Raw genomic sequence first — 21244 nt, 5'->3', positions numbered from 1 at the left:
TTCATTTGCCAGGTTTCCAACCACTTTTGGATTCTGTTGAATGCCTCCTGCCCACCAAAAAAAAGGTAAGTGTTAAACTGTAAGATAAACCACTGGTTTTATACTATCTGCACATCAAGATAATCTGCATAAAGAAAAGCAGAAATCCCAACAGCAATCATTGTGAAACTCCATGCATGGTCCCACAGTAGCATGCTCAGATTCCACTCCAAACGCTACTCTTTCTGTTTATGTTCTTCCCTGAAGCCAGTTCAAAACTCTGAAATGACTCACGTAATTCCCACTGAATAAATTTTCTCTTGTGGTACTTATCTTTGGAAGTCCAAATATATACTATCATAAGCCTTACTGCATTATAGGCATGTTTGTATTTCTGGTGTTTCGGGTATCAACAATATCCTAATTCTTATAAAGCAAAGTTCCTTCTTTGTTGTTAATGCGCTTTGTATTTGTATTATTAAGGTAATGATGACATGGAAGGAAAAGCAATATTGGACATAAACCCTGTGCATTTGATAACAGATTAATCATTATCACATCATCAATAGACTAAAACTGTGGTGCAGTACAATGCAACAACAACTATATAAACAACAAGAACAACAAAAACATCACTATCACTGAAAGAGTAGCAGATTGCCAATGCACATGGAATTTGCCCTCTTTAACAACAGGATTGTCAACATGAATCATATCATCATAGAGCCTGTTAGAAGTAACATTTTATGATTATTAAATTTTGTTTGTTGCTAAACTTTTTATGTACTAATTTTCAAGATAGTGATAGTTCACTCAAAGTTAGTTATATCCTGATTTCTATTTTTGTCAATCAGGCCATTGCAGCGTTCTGTGCAAGCTTCCATTAAGCCATTGTTTTCTTGCTAGATCCTGTAATAAAGATCAGCAGGGAAGACAAATGTGGAGCAACAGTTTGTAGCTAAAAGTAAAGCAGTTACTTTGTGGAGTGGTGGAGCTAAGGGACTGGACTTCTTTGCTCTTATTTTGTAAACATACACATTCCCTAACTGGGAAATCATGAAGAACATCATGGCATTATTTAGATTAAAAGTATCCTTAAATTGTTTTTCACCGCGTACTTTGTTACGGTTGTTGCTTTTGTCCGCTCAAAACACGCACTCAACTATTATAGGCTTTATTGTCTCACATGGGCTTCACAATTCAATCAGTGGACAGTGCGCGTTGAATGCGATGAGAAAAGCAACGCTGGCGTCTTCGTCTGCCACGCTTTTCCTTTGGTCCATCCCAATGTTACGTCAGGCGCCGCGCACGGCAACTGCTTTTTCCACACAGTCTCCTCCTCCGTCTACTTGGGCTCTGATTGACAATAATGGCGACGCGTTTGTCTTGAGTTTCTGCTACAACGAACCACCTTAAAATACTTAATCAGAGACGGAAATTCACAAATCTGTTATACTGGTGCAAACATGAGAAAGATTCATTCGCAAAAAGGACACTAGACAGGTAAATGTTTTCGTGGAGAGGGTGGAATGAAGTTCTGCCGCTGAATTTTTGTGGAAAGCAATACAAAGATCTCCCATTCCGTGCTGGTTAACTAGCTTGCTGGCTAGCTAACGTTAGGTAGCATTGAAAAAAGAGTGGATTTTCCTAGGAAGGTAAAACAACGAAAACGGGGGGTTCGGAACGTTTTTTTGTGAACTGCTACAGAAAAACCGGTGACGAGAAGAAGTTTGGAAAATAAAACGCTTGCCATCCAAGCATACTTTGTTTTGAAAGCTTCAGTCAGTAGCAGCACCCCCATTTTGAGTCAGGCCCCCCGTTTTAAAGGGATACCGTTAGCTACTTCTTGGAAAGGAGAATAACTAGAAATCAAGATAGCTGTAGGTGCTTTGAAATCGCGTAGTGTTATGTTAATGGGATCGGTATAATTTTCTAAGCATTCAGTTATTCTGCTTCCTGGCGAAGATCACACATGAAGGCTGGCTATCAATAGTCTAGTAAGTTACCTTACCGTTAGCGTTAATGAGTAAAGTTTTGCAACTTCGAGGTGTTATTTTGTTTATCGCCAGCTGGGTGAACATTAGCGAGATATTCAAACCCTGATATCTAATTTAACTGCTGATAAAACCTCTTTCGATTTCAAAATACGTTAACGTTCTATTAAGATACATTTATCTGTCAAGCGAGTTGCCTTTATTTGTTGTCTAGGTCGCCGTTAGCTAGCTAGCATAACTAGTAATGTTGTCATCTTAGTGTTCAGCTTCCTGTACAGTTAGCTTGTACTGTAGTGCTATTACTAAGTCATAGTCTAAACAGTTGGCAAGTGTCTGTTTAGCAAACGAGTCTGACATTTTGGATGCATTGCGTTTCTTTTCGCTGGTAACGTTGGCTAGCAAGATGCTGTGAAATTGTTGAATTTCCAGTCGTGGAAGACCTCTGAATACGGAAAAAGCAGTCAGGTGTGGGTAACGTTAAGCTAACGTGGCGAGTTCAGCGAACGTTGTCAAGTTAGCACTTAACGCCAGGTATCTGGATTTTGTTCAATTTAACGCAATCAGACACTCATTTGCAGCGGTCAGGCGCGTGTTAGCTAGCCAGGAAACTAAATGCGCAGCGTTAGAAAACATCCAGTCCTACACACCTAAGTAAAAACTGGCAATAATCTCTCTTGAGGTATCTGCTCGTAAATGACCACCGGCAGGAATAACCGTGTCATGATGGAAGGCGTTGGTGCTAGAGTGATCCGAGGACCGGACTGGAAGTGGGGGAAACAGGACGGTGGAGAGGGCCACGTCGGGACAGTGCGGAGTTTTGAAAGTCCAGAGGAAGTGGTGGTGGTCTGGGACAACGGGACTGCGGCCAACTACCGCTGCTCCGGGGCTTACGACGTACGGATATTCGACAGTGCGCCTACAGGTAGGATAACTGCGGAGTTGCGAACATAAGCCTGGACAGAATTGCTGTCTTGTGAATTGTTTGGCGTTTGAGAACATGATACTATAGTGGTCTTAAAGGCTGCAAATCTTGTATCATTGCATCGGAATGTATAATGTAGCTAGCTAAATAAGTTGATGTTATTTTAATGTTAATGTTGATTAAACTGTCAACTAACAAACCAGTCACAGCAACCAACAGTGACCCTAACTCTTATTTTTATTTGGCATGCTGCAGATTTTAGCCCCGCACACGTTTCCAGTCTCATTTATTTTCTGTTTACATTCTTGACTTGACTCTCCATTTGACTTGGATCACGTTTGTTCCACAAGATCCACTTACATTATTATTACGCATTTTGTATTAAAATTCTATTTCCATATTATATAGGCTTACAGTTATCTCAGAAATTGCGAATCGTCCTTCATATGACAAATGCTTCTCAACATCAGTACCACTACTATGACTAACACTGTAACTCCTGCCATCACCGAACACATGATCAAAGGTGCACGCTGTGGGAAGGGAGTAAGCGGAAGCTTGCAGTTTCAAACAGTCGGTTTCAAGTTTTTATAACTTGCTGAGGTTTGCAAGCAGTTGCTTAATATATTTTATTAGGTGGAGATCTTTGTTTATTATATTACACTTACGCTTAAATTATGCAGGTGTTTCTAGCACCTCTACAACAAAGGGCCGCTGGTAATCAAAACACTATAGCTTTGAGAGAAATTAACATTTCCTTTAAATTCAGGCCATTGGCACAAATACGCAATGCTCCCATGCAAAGTCGTTGTTACTCTCCGGGCTCAAAATGTTTGTCAAAAATATAGACTAGTTATTTTATTCTTACATGATGTTATATAGCTTATGCTATAAAAATGAGAGGTGCGTAGTTGAAGTTGAAAATTTGCTGGAATCCTAATAGGTTACTCACAAAACCACTTAGTTGCGGGAGAACAACAAACAACCAAAATAATGTTTTGTTCTCCTGCAGTTCAATGGTTCCTTAATTTGTAATTGCAATTTGTATTTGTCCTAATACTGTAGCTTGTTCTTCTGCCTAGTTGGCTTTGCAGAGGTTAGGTCAGAATAGTGTTCACTGTGTGAACTAATCTGTGTTCTTGGCTAGAAATTGTCATTTGTATTTGTCCTAATACTGAACTTGTTCTTCTGCCTAGTTGGCTTTGCAGACGTTAGGTCATAATAGTATTCACTGTGTGACATAAACTGTGTTCTTGGCTAGAAATAGCTGTACAAAATAAGTATTGTATCTTATTGAACCTGTGTTTTGTAGTTGAAATGCACTTTTTGTACGCCACTTTGGATAAAAGCGTCTGCCAAATAAATGTAATGTAATGTTAATAAACTTTTTAGGATTCCTCCACAGTTTCATCCCGAGGAACTCTAAAGGTTCTGTTTTGAACCTTTAATGTTGGTTTCATAGACACTGATTAAGCTTAGTCATGGAGTAAATTGAATTGTTTATTGAGAATCTTCATTCAGAATTAAATGTAGTCCAGGACTAGTAAATTTTGATGCTAGTGTGCTTTCACTTTGAAAATGGCTATTAAATCTGATCTCTTTTAAATTTTAACAGAATATATCAAAACATGTTTTTTTTTTTCATTGGATGCAGTGTAGGAAACATCCAGCCCTTTGGATGAGTTAAAATCTTGAAAATTTGATACTGGCTTTGTCCCTTCAGCGTCTAGCTACGCAAAAGGATAATATATTTAGTTATACATTTAGCTAATCCCAGTTGATCACACCAAGCAAATGAACTTAATTGGAGCTATAAGGTGCCATAATAATGGTATCTGCTAGACACTTACGGTAATTGTAAGGTAATGTTAAAACAAGAAACTGTCATAGTAGGATTGTGGTAAGCAATTTTATAAATGTTGCCATGTATATTTTTGGAGTGAGAATTGCAGGTATGAACTGAGCTATGTTTTGGCACGTGGCAAAGTCTGAATGACAGCCTGCTCACTAAGAATCATGTGAGTCAAATCAAAGCACACCCAAGCTGGCAGAATGACAAGAACCAGCTGTGTAGGTTGCTGGGATGTGAAAGGTGGTTGGAAAAACGTACAGCGTGAGTAGAGTTAAGATACTTTGGAGAGGAGCCCGTTTTATTTTTGCGGTTATTTTTTGTGTCCCGGGTGAAATGCCGAACAATTTGTGCGAGTGTGCTACAGTGTGTCTCTTGCCGAATGAAACGTCAAATTTGAGCTGTTCCTCCGGTTTTTGCATTACCTCAGAAAACAGCTGAGGGTCGAATTTCAACTTCTGAAAACCTTCCTTTGAGTTTCTAGGGTGTGTCAAGACAACTGAATTTGACAACAATGAAAAAGTTTGCAAAACTGCACAATTTAGGCCTACTACTTTGAGAGGTAAATTGTTGACTTCATTTTTCCTGAAAATTAGAATGTGGTTCACTTTTCATTCTATTTCCACATAAGAAAAAACAAGGAACCCATAAAAATGTGATTTCATTTGAACCAGCCAAAGACTGGAAATTCAACACTGCATTTCTTTTAGTGTGCGTTTTTATGATTTTGTACAGAAAAGCCCCCCCCCCCCACCCTTTCCAGAAACCCCTGCAGCTATTTAGAGCCTGCAGAACTCAGCCAGGGTCTGGTGGCTGAGTGGTGTCCTGGGCTGGGCTGGCCTGGAAGTGGAATGCAGAATAAAAATGCACTTGCCAGTCCAGGTCTTTTAACACTGCGTAGGTTAAATCCAGCTGGAGCTTGGTGCTAATTAAATGCTAAGCCTGCGTGTAAATGAGCTGAACGCCATACCCATTTGCTTTATTATTTACTGGAGTCATACAGCGATCGAGGTCGTTAAATAGATTAGCTGCGTTCCCTGATGCCACCGCAGACACCTGAGGGAAGGCGTGTGCCTGTTCCCTACAGTGATTCTTGTCACCAGCCGCCTGGAACTTCCCCCGTGCACCAAGCCACAGCGACTGTGGCGCAGGTGCGTAGTTCAGGTGACTGTTAGTCTGTGAAATGGCTTTGGGCCTCTCAATCCCCTTGGCAAATTTCAACAGGTGAGCAGGGTATAACGTCTTTCTTTTTTTTGTCAGGGAATGAGATTTCGATCTGAATGGCTTCAAATAAAGATGTCACAACTATTCCTTGGCTGTAACTGTTTTTCAACTGGGTAACTGCTCAGCCAATGGCAAAAGAAAAATCTAACCTGCCGTATTTTTTATGCAATGTTAGATAATTTTAAGTAGCTAACTGTATTATGTGGTGCAGTCCAAGCCAGTTGCAGTGACATTCTATGTGAGCATTTCCTGGGTATTGCCTTTATATTAAACGAGGGGTATGTCATGTCGCTGTTGCAGATGTTCCTAACTTCAGTTGAATGTGAATAGGCTACATGAATACATAAACAACTTAAAACCACACCCCTGACTCCAGAGAACAGTAAGCACCTCCAAAAAAGGGGGACTTGGGACCATTTGTGACCATGAGAGCCACCAACCCCAATAGTGAATTTCCCCATGTTGTAGGCCTCAGGGTTTGTTTACATTTTTAAAACTCAAGTTAAAAAACAAAATGGCATAAGCAATGTTTGAAATGGGAACCAAATTATATTCTTTAATTTAGTGTTCTGTACATAGTGAGTAATTCCATTTATCACAAATTTGGGAGACTTTACACGCGTAAGGCATGGGGTGCTTTAAAAGTAAATAAATATTATTTTGAAAAGCCTTGTGCTCTTTTTTCAGACATTATCGTGGAAATCTCACCCCTTTCAATCCCTGCTGTCTGCCATTTTACCACCTGGCAGACACTCCCTGCTGCTCTTTTTAACATCTTAATGTACCTTTATAGGTGGGAATTCCACAGTAGCATCCTAAAGAAGTGAGATTGACAGCATAGCACAGCTACCCTGATGTTTTGTCTGGCCCGTGGCATGAAGAAGCTGAAAGAACATGAAAGTGTCTGTGATCCTCGAGATAAACAAAAAGAATGTGAATACTAATGCAGTGACTTCACAGAAAGTGTGGCACAAATCAGTCGCGATAACAAAATATAAAAAATGCCGGGGTTTGCCCACACACAAAAAACCAGCGATGCCTTCATCCAGCCATGCGTTTATAAAGACCCAGCCCTTTGTTGGTGTTTGCAAAGCCCAGTAGCTCAGCCTTTACTCCTTCAAGGAATGTGATAACTTGCTTACACTTGGAATTGAGCTTTGTCTTTTCTCAAAGCTCAAACAGTCCTGTGAGGCATCGCCTTTTGTTACACCTTCAGCTAGGGCTGAATATGTCTCTTGTGAATAACCCGTATCTTGCACATGGTGCTTAAAAAAGGGTTTAACTGCAGAACAGGAAAGACAAGTGGCTCGCAACACTGACAGCCCCCCCCCCCTTTTAAAGTGTTTTTTGTCAGATACTGTGTTTGAAAGCCATAGTGCTGTTAGAAGTCATGTTTTTACAGGTGTAAGGTGGGGATGACATACGACCTCTAGGTGAGAGGTGCATGTTTAGCATACCTGCCCCCCCCCATTCTTGTAGCAAAACGAAATTCCATTCCAGTTGAACAGTCTGCATACACAAATTTTTGTACCTAAGCAAGAACTACAGATCCTGTTACCTCAATACTGACAATCATATTGACTTGTCATCAGAGGCCTATCGGTCTAGCCTAGGAGCAGACACGCACAGATCGAGCATAGTCAGCTGGTGTCTCAAAACTGAAACGCGCCACTTCACATGCAAATAAAAAAATCATTCTGGTGTTGTGGGTCCTCAACAGCTGGTGACTGGTTTAGAGGCAGTTTCCTCCCTTTGTTTCCCAAACACAGGCTGCTGTGGAGGCAAAGGAGAGAGACGCAATGCGCTCACAGAGGTCAAAGGTCATTTCTCGCGGGAGGGACGTCAGAACCGCGAGCGTCCGCCTGTCTGCAGACTCGAGGCCAAGAGATGAATGTTGCGGAAAAAAAGGCGTCCCCCATCTCGGGCGTTGAATGAGTTCTCTGGGGACTGCTTGGGAAATCCAGTGAATCCCTAACTCAGACAAAAAGGCTTTTTCCTCCCTCTGCCTCGCCTAGCCCGGCCCATGAGCACCAGCAAACAAGTGCAATCTCTCCTCACCCCGCCCCCCCCTCAATTCAAGACTTTTTTTCCATTTCTAAAAATAATTCTCACAAACATTTTGATGTGATGATAAGCTGAAGGCTTGGTACATTGTGTACTGTGGCGTGATGGAGAAGCATTTGTCTCCACTCATTTCTGTCTGCTACGCTGCTGGTTTTGGGATTCAGAGATTTATAAAAATCTTTGACATCTGGAATATGGAATTATATTATTTGGTTTTAAGTTACATTTCAATTTGACTATTGTATGTTTTCCTAAATTGCCTAGCCTGTGTGCAACAGCAATTTCTAATTTTGGTGAATTTTTTCTATCATTAGGAGAAGCCCTTATCTGGTGTGGTTAATGAGCATTACTTATTAAATTTTAATGTACTGAAGATACTATTGTTATACAACTGGATAATTAAATGTGTCAAGGAGCTACAGTAGAATAAAACGGGAAGTGTAAATTGTTAAGAGGTACTTTGAACAAATATACAGTAGCTAAATTAAGTACATTTTATAGTACAAATTACAGTGTTTATAAACAATGGCCGTGGCAGCACTTCCGCGTAGATAAGTGGTTTCTGGTTTGGCGTCATCAGTAGCCATATCAAAGGTCTATCAAGCTAGGCTACTAAAAATAAAAAAAATGTACTGAAGTTAGCAGCAGCGATGTTGGGAGCCAAGCACCGAAGGTGACTTACAGGGCACTGAGTGCAATTCATGTCTTTCTGTGATTTCTGCAACAATTTGTGCAACCTTTTAGTTGCCTTCATACCGCAGTTGTGTTGCTGGGGTGTTGCTGGGGTGCAATGCTGCGATGGGAGAGGGAGACGAGCACTGTGTTTAGGGTCCAGTCCTTTGTTCCTCAACGCCGGGCACATGCACACATGTGGTCCTTATGGTGGTGGAGCACCTGCCCATATGCCCCTCTAGAGCAAAAGTACCCCTTTTGAGTGGCTGATTTGGAATGACAGCGGTAAAAGGCAGGCGGTCTGTTTTACCAAGCCGAGTGATAGTGGCACGAAAATTGATGCACATGAACTAGCCTACATCGGTCTATTTTGATATTTAGAAAGTTTGAATAGAGGCTAGTTTTAAAGCTGTAGTCAAATATCCTTTGCACAATTTATACACATATTTAATTTTCAGGTAACGTACTAGCCACCACGTAGCCAGGCCTTTTGTTTCCTTTTAGTGATTGGACTGTAGCTCTCAATGTGACAAAATAGGGAAGGTAGGTAGCTGCAAGTTGGCTAGTGGACACAGGGATGAATAAGATGGCTTAACTGAACAGTGAGTGGCATGAAACAATAAATTGATAGATGGTAGATGCTGATAACATAGCTAGCAGCTAGTTAGTTTGCCAGTTAAATTGTATTATGTCTCGTTTATAATACATAACATCATGACATAAGATTACTTTGACTGGAACAAGTATGAATGGGAGTGAGTGTACAGACCAAAACTACCTAAAACAAGAAACTGCTTCAACTTGAGATTAATTATTGTCAGAAGAGATTCAGAAAGTTCTAAACAATATCTGCATTCAAGCAAGTGTTGTTCCATTATCATTATTATACCCACTTGTGCCACCCTGAATCATTGCTTTGAACTAGCCATCTGTTTTGTAATTAAACCTTAATGATAGTTACCCAAATACAATTGTACTTCAGTGCCAAGTGTGTGCATCTTTAATCGTTTGATTTCTTCAATAGCACAACCACTGTGTAGCCAATCACTACACCATCAAGACCTGAGCTGCTCGATTCATAGCGTTTTCTACATGGAAGTGCGGGACTTTATGGGTTCCTCTGAATATGAACCTGCTGAGTTTCAGACAGGGCATTTGCCCTAGGAGTTGTGATTGGGGCTTAACCCCTGCTCAGTTCTGGTTGAGATATGACCTTTGCCTGTTTTAGAGCCAGGAAAAACCCTGCCCCATATTACTTTTGCTCATTCATTCCATCTAGGCCTAGGCCTGTATGTTTTTGATCATAGTCTTGTGAGTTTGTGGACAAACTCACAAGACTAGCCTATAACCTGTGATTGTGTTTTAATGCCTGCACATGGCGAATAAAATGGAGTCAGAATTTGAATCGGTCCCTTGCTCACGACACCCAGCTGCCGCAGTCATATTCGATGCCCTCCTCCCTTGCGTCTTGTATACAGGCCGCAGGTGTCACACCTGCAAGTGAAGGGGGAACAGGAAAACCTACTCTTCAGCATCGGGGCTTTGGATGCGGCTCCAGGAATCGGGAGGGAGAGCTGGCGTTTGCCGAACGAGTCGCGGAGCAGAGTCATCCGTGTGAAACGAAGCGCATTAATAAACTGCCCCGGGCCAAACCGCGCTCTCATTGGCTGCCATTAAAGGCGAGGAGTGGGAAAAGCGCTGAGGTAGCTTTTCCTTTGGCCCCACGCGTATAATGGAATGTCTGCAAGATGGAAGTCCTTTCTTTCTGCTGAAGCCTGGAGAAGGACTGCTTGTTGACGGCTGCATTTGGAGAAAGCCCAATTTGACACAGGCAGCAAAGGATGTAATAGTATTTTTATTTATTTATTTTTTTTAATTTCCCATGCAGTCTTCCGACCCTCACTCTCCTGGAACATAACTTTGGCAAGATGGTTGTATTTCCTAGAAAAACCTCTGCACCTATCATCATAAGTGAATCCTGTATTTCAAGTAGCACTGCGATCCAGGCATGTGTATATTGATGTTGCGTCAGAGGATGAGGCGCACGGGTGCAGAGAAGTGTGTGGGAAGGTGTGGGAGTGTCAGGGTGGAGAGCAGGACATGCGCACGTGTGTGTGGACACGCAGGATCTGCGTTCACCGCTCACATGACTCGGTGACGTAAGAGGCTGGAGAGGCGAGCACAGGAAGCAGCTGTCAGTCAGTGAGGAAACGATTAAACAGGAAGTGCTTGCATCCTTTATTAATTTTCAGTCATGCTTGTCCAAGCAGTCAGCTGAGTACAGGTGATTAAAATTAGCCAAGTCAATGCTGTGTAAGTTATGGCCTTCGTGGTAGGCTGTTTTGATTTTAAAGTGCCCTCCAAAATGATTCACACCCTCAATAAACGTAAGCAAAAACACTATAAAGCGAACAACACTGATAGCGAGCTATACTGTATGCTCAATAAATGGGAAAATTTGCTTCTCTTAAACTAACACAATTGCTCAGAGACCACAATTGCTTATAAGAGTTGCTAAGAAAAAGCTTCCGTTGAAGGCAATCAATAAAAATACTGAAATGAGCATACCAGAAAGTACAGTTGCTGTAGTCTGTAAAGCCTAGGACTTCATCACTTCATTATGAATAATTACAGAGTGGCTTATTAAGAAAACGGCACTCTTTGTTTCTGGCGAAACACTCCGTATATTAATGTGCGCTTGTGTGTTCTGTGTAAAGCTTTCAGTTCCTTTAGGCTGTTTCCTCGAAGCACTGTGTGCAGTAAGATTTTTTCCCCCCTCTGTGTGATTTCCTCTGAAAGTGTATCAGCTGAACTGCCTGGAAGCATTCAGGCGGCTCCCGCGGTGGTCTGCAGCCCTTTGGTTAACCTCTGCCGCCGTTGCTCTCTCGCTCAGGTATCAAGCATGACGGGACCATGTGCGACACCTGCCGCCAGCAGCCCATCATCGGCATCCGCTGGAAGTGCGCCGAGTGCACCAACTACGACCTCTGCACCACCTGTTACCACGGAGACAAGCACCACCTGCGCCACCGCTTCTACCGGATCACCACCCCGGGGAGCGAGAGGTGAGCCCGCGGAACCGCTCGCTTTGCGCCGGGTGTCACCGCCACGGTAGCGCCGCTCGCCTCCTGCGATTCCGGGCTTCGGTTGTCCAGTCTGGCTTTTGTTTGCTGGAGGGGAATCGCTTGCAGCCAATGGCGCGCTGCTATACTGGTTATTATCCGGCCTCGTTGCAGTGCGGCTGGCGTGATCGCGCATTGGACTGCAGGGACTTGGCTGCTCGCGCAGAGCTGCAGCCCCAGCGGCGGCGGCGGTCTCTGGGCTCTTGGTTTGTTAGCGGGCGAGGCTCGGCCGGGCCTGGAGATGTGCTGTGACATAGGCTGTCCGCCGGGCCCACGTGGACGTCACTGGAGGCAGCTTGCGCCTCATTGTTGCCAGGCAACCGCTCATCAGGCCCTCATACCTCCTCGTTGGCCGTAGTGACAGTCGCCAATGCCAACCCCCCCCCCCCCAGCTGCCCAGGACACGCGATGGGCCTCGTCACCGTCAGCCACCTTGCCCCGCCACCCCCGGCAGCTCGTCCGATTCCTCAAAAGAGGAGCCGCTTCCTGCCCTCTTGCGTCGACGTATAATTAGCCCACTGCCCTCAAATGCGGAGTGCCAGCATTCTTCTTCTCTAGCACAGGAGTATAATGACAGCCTGCAGCAAAGAAATGAGTCACCACTGGTATTCCCGTCAATAAAAACATACCACACACACACACACACACACACACACATATATATATATATCAGTCATTGAAGGTTTGTGAATACAGGCCTCTTTCTGGAGTGACGTTAGCTGGAGGAGAATGCAAGGAAGGCCTGGCCTGCCTGTAGATTTAGTCTTTGTGTGTTTTGGTTTATGGGTGCTGATTGCACATGATGCAGCGCTATGCTGCAGTGGTAGGCTGGATGTAAACTGCAGGCAAGAACAGTATTGGTTATGGTAGAGTGTCTGCATCCCATCGATGTTCAGAGATTTGCTTTGCCTCTCTGCTTTTCATCAGGCTCTGCGACTCAGTCTTTCGATGCAGCGTCTGCTCTGGTTTCATTTGCTTGAGCCTGCTCGTGATTTGATCGCACCACAAAGAAAAGGTCGGACGCAACCAATCCGACAAACAATCTAAAGTTTTGAAGGTTGAATCTGAGCAGAAGGGAATGCTGGTAAAGGAGCGTTTCTCGCGCTGCAGAGAATTCACTGCGAGCCGCATCCCCTCAGACACACAGTCCGTCATGCGGTTTGTTTGTATCAGAATTTGGGGATACATTGTAGATCATGCCATGTGGCTAGAGCAGTAAATGAAATGTTTCGGTGATGATCCTTCGAGATGAACAGAGCATCGTGATGCGCGGTGCGCCTGATATTGGCCTTGTCCGTATTGGCTGTATCGTGTGGCCATAACAGTGATCCATCAGAGGCCCTTGGGCTCGGTGGCGGAGAATAAACACACTTGCGCAGGTGAGGCAGAACAGAAAAATGTCTGGTTTGTAAAACCGGAGGCGTTTGTTCACTGCATTGTTCCTCTGAGCCGAATTGAAAGGAAAAATCAATTTCCGTGCTCGTTTGTTCAGTCGCGGTCGGTTGCGCGTGGAAACGCACCTCGCTTCATCTTTCCGGCTTCCCGTTAAGTGATGATATTGAGATTAGTGTGGCGTCAGGGACCCCTTCGCACTGTGCGCTGAACCCCAAGGACACGCGAATGTGCCATTGTCCCGTAACCCTGTGCTACAGTAGCCCCACCCCCGCCCCCCGCCCCCCGCCCGGACCCTTCCCACACTTATGAGGACAAAGGGCTGGCCCAACAGCTGGTCCCCTGCCACCCTGGTGCGAACGCTACTTCACAGGGCTTTTTTTGTGTTACTGCGGCAAACAAAAGCCGCCTGCCGCCCCGTGTTCCTCTCCCATGAAGCCTGTGTGTGTGTGTGTGTGTGTGTGTGTGTGCGCGCGCCTGTGTGTGTGTGCCTGCCTGTGTGTGTGTGCGCCTGTGTGTGTGTCTGTGTCTTTGTGTGTGTGTGTGTGTGTGTGTGTGCACGTGCACGTGTGCGCATGCCTCTGCTGTGTGTGTGCGTGTTCATATGTGTGTTAGGGCTGTAAAGTTAACTATCAAATATCTGTTAAGCTTGCCAGTAGTGATTGTGCCAAAAAAATTGTGTGTGTGTCTGTGTGTAGGAGGTTCCTCATGGAGGACTGATAGTTTTTTTTATTTTTTTCAAAATTGGCGAGGGTTCCTGTTTGGGTTACAGCAGAAAACACTCCCTGTTCAGCATAACACACCCTGTTCAGGACAGGGCGTCAACATGGTGAAGGTTGCCATGATGATGATAGCAATCTCCCGGCACAAACCCTTACTCAGGGTGACTGCAGTGACTGCGGCAGAGAGTGCGGGAGAGGTTGAGCCATTGCATGTTTAGAAACGGCTTTGGGTTCAGAGCTAAAGCCGTTTCTGTTCATTTGCTTTTAGCACCTGTTTGGTTTCACTGAATGCACTAACAACCTTTATTAAAACTTTATGTCCCACAACTCGAATTTCCCCATATTGGATCACACTGGGTTTCCTTAATTTCCAAATGCTGAATCTTAATTACAGGCAAGCTTCGTCACTGAAACTTATTAGAGTTCTCGTCCTGCTTCATCTGTGTTACAGTAAAATTGAAGTTTCTCTTGGACCCACTAAACACTAGTTTTTCAGGGCACTAGTTTTGTTTAATGGGTTCTCATCTTGTTAGTGCTTCCATCTACAGTCCTTCGTGAGATGTCTCTCGCTTTGTGCATCATTTTATGGGGAGTGAGGTCTTTAGTTTTTGGCAGGATGATTTACTTTCTATGTAGATTGAGTTTTGAACGGAGCTAAACTGGTTAGCAGAAAGAGTTCATTAATGGCAATCCGTTGCCTTCTAATGGTTATATCCTTTGTAAAAGTTCTAGCCCTTCTTACAGTTACAGTACCATTTAGCATGCACCAAACTTCCAAAACAACTCTTAATTCAGTATTTGATTACTGAATGCAGAATTAAAAGTAACATTTACAAAGGAAACGGGTCATAAACCCCTTTCCTCAACACCAGAGTGCAACTGGCAGCTGTAATCTATCTTTTAATGCCCTCCCTTAAGTCTCTTAATCCCTCTCGCATCTCCTTTTACTGCTTGCATAATTATCATTAGTGCTCGTTAATTGTTTATGTCATAAACACCCTCAAGGTCTGCATCAGTCGTTTATTACGCAAATAAAAGCAGTCCGGAATTGGCTGTTTATCTTGCCCGCCTTCATAGATATCGGTTGTTAATTGCCCATCGGTTCCCATGGTGCCACTTAGCCATTCACCCGTTCGCCCCTTAATCTGTGCCAGTAAGTTAGAAACCTGTTAAGAGTTTAACTGAATGGCAATCTCTTTGCCCCCTCCCCCCCCTTCCCATCTGCAGGCATGTCCAGAACCCCACCCCCCCCCCCCCGGCAAAACGTTTAGAAAATACAGGCGGGTTTGCAGCGAGGTTACCCCCAGCTGGACTGGTTAAGGACTGTCCTTAGGCTTAGGGGACTGACACCCTCAGGGTGTTTCTGCAGGGACCCCCGGGGGGTTTGGTGGGGGGGGGTGTCATTAGGAAACGCAGTGCTGCAGGGCACCGATGGAATGATGCCTCCCTGCAGTGCGTAATACGGGACCCGCTCTGGAATGTCCACGGCAGGGACGGGGCAGCTTAACGCAGCTTGACCGACTTTCCCCGGCGCTCTCGGGCTGAGCGGCGGGCTGCCCTACATCGGCCTCCGAAGGGCCTCTTCAGCACACGGAGCTCAGAAGGAACAAGAGAGGTGTTTCTGAGCGAGGGTGTTTATAGAAACCTGAGGATTGCACGCGGCCATCTGGCAACCGACCCCGTTCTCTGCGGTTGTGCACCGGCTCATTCCAGATGGCGCGCGTTGATGGGTGCTGAGCTTTGTGTGTGAACAGCGCTATGCAACAAGGATTTGACTCCGAAATGTGTGGGGCTGATTAATCATAACTCTATACTCCCCATCTATCGAAATAGGGTTTTTATACTGTATTCACACACAGCATATGAATTAAGTCAGACATTTTCCAAAATACATTACAACCTCAGAGATACGATTTTATGTTTCTTTGATTTAATGGGTGAAATAGTTTAGTAAATGTACTTATGTGTTCAGATGACATTTTTAAAATGCATATTGTAACATTCAGGTCCAGAGAAGTGGTATTCAACAACTTATGTGCACATATTAAATTCAGCCTACCTGCTTAATATTTTTTTTTATGACCAAATGCAATAAGCTGTGTGGGGTGTGTGTGTGTGAGGTTACACCCCATGGCGGACTGATGGGATTATGCTGAGGGTGTGTGAAGCCAATTTTGAACCTGAATTCCTTCCCTGGCTTGTAGAAATTGTGTTGCGTTTGAGAGTGTACTGATACTAAACTGTTTATGCCCATTAAATATGTTTTGACTTCACCCTCCCTGCTGTCAGATTGGTAAATGAATAAATGTCATGAAGTGCTGTTGGTGTAACTGAAACGGTCCTTCATTTTGTATTCCTTTACGTTTGCCACAGAGTCCTGCTGGAATCCCGCCGGAAGTCTAAGAAGATCACGGCACGGGGAATATTCACCGGGGGGCGTGTCGTGCGGGGCGTGGACTGGCAGTGGGAGGACCAGGACGGGGGCAATGCAAGGAGGGGCAAGGTAACGACCATTCCACAAATGTACAGTTGTGCGCAAACGTCTGCTTTTGGGAATTACAGGCCGCTTGCTCTGCTGAGTGGTGACTATAAAGTTCTGTGCTGTGGGTGAAATAAAGTGTTTAACCCCCACCAGAGGGTGATGAAATGGAAAGGTTATAGCTGGGAGGAGTGCAAGACTGCCTTTTTCAGCAGTGTAAAAAAAAAAAGCAAAAAGAAACATTGTCTAGCAGAGACCTTTAGTCTAACTCTGTCTCTGTTGGTTACGTATGAACTTTATGGGGCTCTGCTGCACGAAAGGCATCTCTCAGCCTGGAGGCATGACTGTGAGTGTCCAGTACAATTTGTTGACACCACTGCTCGGAAAGGTACTGTTCTCAGACCTGAACCTCCCTCCCAGTTTTTAGCACATCTCTGTTCAACAATTATATGGCCGAATGTTGAAAGGTCATCTCCACTGTTGGTGAAAACCTACTGAATGTTGTCTGATTTGCTACTTGGGTCCCTACACACACCCCCCCCTCTATGGACAGGAGCAGGCAAGCACACCAGTGCTAATTTACTGTAACTGCAGATGTCTTTATCCCCTCCTTGTCCCTGGAAGCCATCTGCCATTGCCTCAGACTCGCGATTCTCCCTGCAACAACCCCTCCCATCCCATTTAGGGATTTTGTGGGATTAAAGCAAAACCAGGATCACTCAACGGGGGAAAACCGAGGGGGACGTCCTTTCGGAACATTTCACTCTGTAGGGCCGTTCACCGGGAGCTTATGTGACGAGTTCAGGGGAGCGCTTAACCTGGCTGTCATTTTGGAATGGTTGTTCTTTTCCGGAGAACGTCAAATTAATAACAGGCCCCGACAGGATTATGTGCAGTTATGCGATTATTGCAGGAATATAATGTGCTGGCCGTCGTTCAGAGAGCAGTCCCCGGTGCCTGCGTCGAAGCGGGCATCCAGACCGCCGCGTTGGAACACGCAAAAGGTCGGCCCGTGCATGAGTCGCAGGCAACGGGCGCTAATCCTTTTGGCCGTCTCGCCTCCCTACGTTGGCGCCGAGCGCGGGACCGCGGTCTCCCGCTCTTCGCGGTAAAGGAGCCAATTCGCCGGTTATCGTGGGGCATTGCTGCTCGCATTGACCTCGCTCAGCTCTCTGTGTTGAAAGCGCGGGGGCCTTGGGGGAGAGGTGCTCTGTGCATTCGTAAAAATGTTTTTGAGAGGATGCTGCCAGAGAATTGTAGCGCCGAGCTTTAAACTCTCGATTTGCATTCTGAGTGGTGCTTTAGGAGTTCTAATTGCATCATTGCGTTCCATCTCATGATACACAGCATTGTAATTCTCGCGGCAAACAAAAAGTGCGCAGTCCTACCTCCAATTTATTTTTTGGATAAATAAAGTTGAAGCTAAATTTAGTGTGCTTCACAACATGGGGAGCAAAACAGGCTTTATCAGTGTTGGGTCAGTTCAAACGGTGCCTAGATACTGGTCATAAAATTGTGTACTGGAGCAGACTAAACACTTCTCTGGCCTTTCTAAAGGATCTCATTTCTTCTTGATTTTTGCCTTTAAATGAATAGCTTCCCCTTTCCTGGAAGGACGTTCAGAGGGAGATCTCTCCAGTAATGGAGATCTCTGTGGTGTTAAATGAGAAACACGTGTGGCCAGGGGCTCCTCTGCACTGCTCCGGAACGCTGGGACGTTGCACCGAAATGTCGCAGCCTCTAATTTCCCCTGTCCCCCCTCCCTCTCCCTCCCTCCCTCCCTCCCTCCTCTCTTCCCCTGCAGGTGACCGAGATCCAGGACTGGAGCGCGGCCAGCCCGCACAGCGCGGCCTACGTCCTGTGGGACAATGGAGCCAAGAACCTGTACAGAGTGGGCTTCGAGGGAATGGTGAGGAGGGGGGGGGCGGGTCTGAGCGGGGAGGGGGAGGGGGAGGGGCTCGGCGGCGGCGGCGGCGGCGGCCTTTGTGCGCGGCCGTGAAAGCGGGCCTTTCTCCGCGGGACGGGCCCTTTGTGTGAGGCCACGCCGGCAGCATGCGCGGCCTCATTGTGTGAGCAGCTGGAGGGGAGGCTGAGGCCATATGCATGATAAAGGGAATCTGTGCCCCTCTCCTCAGAGAAAGGGAGAGTGAAAGTGCAGGTCAGCGAGTGGGCGGGGGGGGTGGTGGTTTGGGGGAGGGCGTCCGCGCAAGCTGTGACTGAGAGGCAGCGCTCCTATTGGTTGAGAGGCATCCGGCTTCTTTTAAAATTGAGCCAATTGGCACGTTTTTGGAGGAACAGATTGGTCCTGTGTCTTTTTTACTCAGTGAATAGAATTTGGGGAGGCGGACAATGAGAACCTGACTCGAGATTAACCGAATCAGTCATTGAGCCCCAACAGACACAGTCACGCACACACACACACAGACACGCACATGCACACACACACACACACACACGCACACACACACACACACACACACACACACAGTAACAAGGAAACCATTTTATCCCAGCAGTGGGTGACGACCTGGTGCTGTTTTCCAGGTTTTGTAAGGAAACAGGAGGAATTCTCACACCCCGCGGTGCTGCGGTGGAGACGGGAGGGGGGCGGTCTCAGCTCTGCCAGCCACGCCAGATAAACCGCGGGGGGCGGGGTGGGGGAGCCAGGCCGCTGCATTAAAAAGCGCTAGCCCTCGATGCTAATAAAGGATGGCAGCCGTCCCGGGCCTTTGCCTGCAGAGGTGTGCGCCCCGGCGGGCGGGCGGGCGAGCGGGAAACCCCCGGCCGTTTAGCCGCAGACCTGCCTCGTCTCCGCTAAACCAGCGGGGCGTGAGCGGGGAGGGGAGCGCTGGAGCCCCCCCGCTCAGCCGTCACCGCCGGGCGCCCTTCAGACCCTCGCAGTGAAGCGCCTGATGCAAGCGAGCGCCTCGTTGTTGAGCTCGTTTAGCTGGTCAGGCTGTAGGACCGTCTGATCCATGGCCCCCCGTGTAAAGCCTTACAGAGCGCGTGTATATGTGCGTCTGTAACGCTGCCCTCAGTCACTGATCTCAGATCAGTGTGTTCAGTCTGTTTCATAATGGTTTGTGCAGGGGGGGGGGGGGGGCACTGATCCCGGGACTGAAGCGCTGGGGTGATGCAGCAGTCTGCTTGGTCTTCATTTCACCGTTTCTATCCGCAGTCTGACCTGAAATGTGTCCAAGATGCCAAGGGCGGCTCCTTTTATCGAGACCACTGCCCCGTGTTGGGTAAGTATTTTGGTGCAACTCATGTACAAACATAAAATGTTCAAACATTTAGAATTATAATTGATAAAATAATAATGATGATGATTATTCATAATAATAATAATAACAATAATGATAATAATAATAATAATAATAACAATAATACCAATAATAATAATGCTTAGTAACTTTATTATTACTTAGTAACTTTATTAGTATTATTAGCAACAGCAACAACAAAGTTTATGCAGCCATTTTGCATATGCTGTGCAGGGCAAACTCAAATTGCTGTGCTTCTCAAGGACAAACAGCGCGTACCCATTTTTGCAGTACCACACACAGCCTCTAGATGCCAGCAGCACACAAGTGGGGCCTCTTTCAGGAGGGTGCCAGTGTGGCTGGTGAGCAGTACAGCGTGTTCCAGGAGAGCAGGCTGCTGGCTCACTCTCAACTGTGATTCCTGCTGTTCAGGGCTCCCAGAACCAGAGAAGAGAGAGAGGAGAGAATGCTCAAATCAAACTAAGAGCAGGCTCAGAAACCACACACAGACACACACACACACACACACACACACACTGCACCACGTCACCTGCACTGCTGCAGCATTCTGGGGAAAGCAGGTCACTTCTCCAGCCCTCTGTGTAGGTGAAAACAGTTGGTACTGGGAGGCCGCTCAAAAAATGAAACTCATTTCACCTCAGGAGGATAAATGATCTCTTTCAGAAGCCATTTTGAGACACTTGCAGGTTTTTCTCTCCGTCTCATTAACGTTTTGCTGGGTCTCCAGTAGAGTGCAGGCAGCACAGAGGGGACGATTCCCCAGAGCGCCCCCTGGAGGGCGCCTGGGGTAGCACGCTAGCTAGGTGCCTGCCCAAGGAAGCGCGGTTTGGGCTCGCTGGAGGTCTCGCGAGCGCTAGCTCCGAGCGCTAGCTCCGCCGGGTCAGAGACGCTCGGGCTGGTCGTGAAGGTGACCCCTTATCCGAGGAGCTACGACGGGCAAGTGACTGCAACCGTGTTTGCCGCCAACGCGACGCTCCCCGTCATGCGGCTCGGTGGACAAGTCCGCCGCAGAATTGACATCTGCGCGGAGGCGTACCCCGCTTCTTGAAATGGCGCCGAAAGCGTGTTTAGATTCGCGTCGACACAGTCGTTGTTTCACATTGTTGCTGCCTGAAAATCCACTGCAGTGTTGGACCCGTTGCTCCTCTCCCCTTGGAGTAGGTTCCAGCGGCCTAAGCGTGGTTCTCCAGAGGGGCGTTCTGCTCACACAAGCACCGGTTCCGTCTGATCCTCATTGAGCTTGTAGTGGTCACCCCTCCTACCCTGCAGTTATTAGTTGCTTTATAAAGAGCTGAAAAACGGGCTTGTTTTCCCCTGGAACAGGTTTTAGTTTGCAGATGACGGAGTGCGAGGGACTTTGTGGCTAAATTTAGCAGTGAGCAGGAGCCATCAGCAGTTTATACTAGCATCTGCTGTGAGTTGTCAGTCACTGAGGGATTTGAACCCGAAACAGTTTGGCCTGCCGCGTTCAGCGCGATGGCGGAAGCGTGAGGGGTTATGGGGGGGGGGGTCGATCTCTGCGAACGCGCCGCTGACGTCTG

The 21244-nt window shown here is 46.2% G+C and overlaps 1 protein-coding gene across 9 annotated transcripts in view; it reads left to right on the top strand.

Moving 5' to 3' along the window:
- Positions 1–1294: 1294 nt before the first annotated feature.
- The window catches only part of mib1 (mindbomb E3 ubiquitin protein ligase 1), a 105131-nt gene continuing 85181 nt past the window's right edge, over positions 1295–21244 (top strand). For 7 of the 9 annotated variants that reach the window (XM_035428838.1, XM_035428835.1, XM_035428834.1 and 4 more), the window contains exons 1-5: positions 1295–2895; positions 11598–11769; positions 16314–16443; positions 18224–18328; positions 19598–19664. In XM_035428838.1, the coding sequence (XP_035284729.1) occupies positions 2667–2895; positions 11598–11769; positions 16314–16443; positions 18224–18328; positions 19598–19664 (703 nt within the window). In that variant the 5' untranslated portion in view covers positions 1295–2666. The remainder of the gene's footprint in view (positions 2896–11597; positions 11770–16313; positions 16444–18223; positions 18329–19597; positions 19665–21244) is intronic. The other 2 variants (XM_035428832.1, XM_035428831.1) reach the window with 2 other exon arrangements.

Source organism: Anguilla anguilla, chromosome 8 (assembly GCF_013347855.1).
Source record: "Anguilla anguilla isolate fAngAng1 chromosome 8, fAngAng1.pri, whole genome shotgun sequence".
Taxonomy (NCBI): Eukaryota; Metazoa; Chordata; class Actinopteri; order Anguilliformes; family Anguillidae; genus Anguilla; species Anguilla anguilla.
Note: the sequence above shows the minus strand (reverse complement) of the source record. Positions and strands in the feature narration are given on the sequence as shown.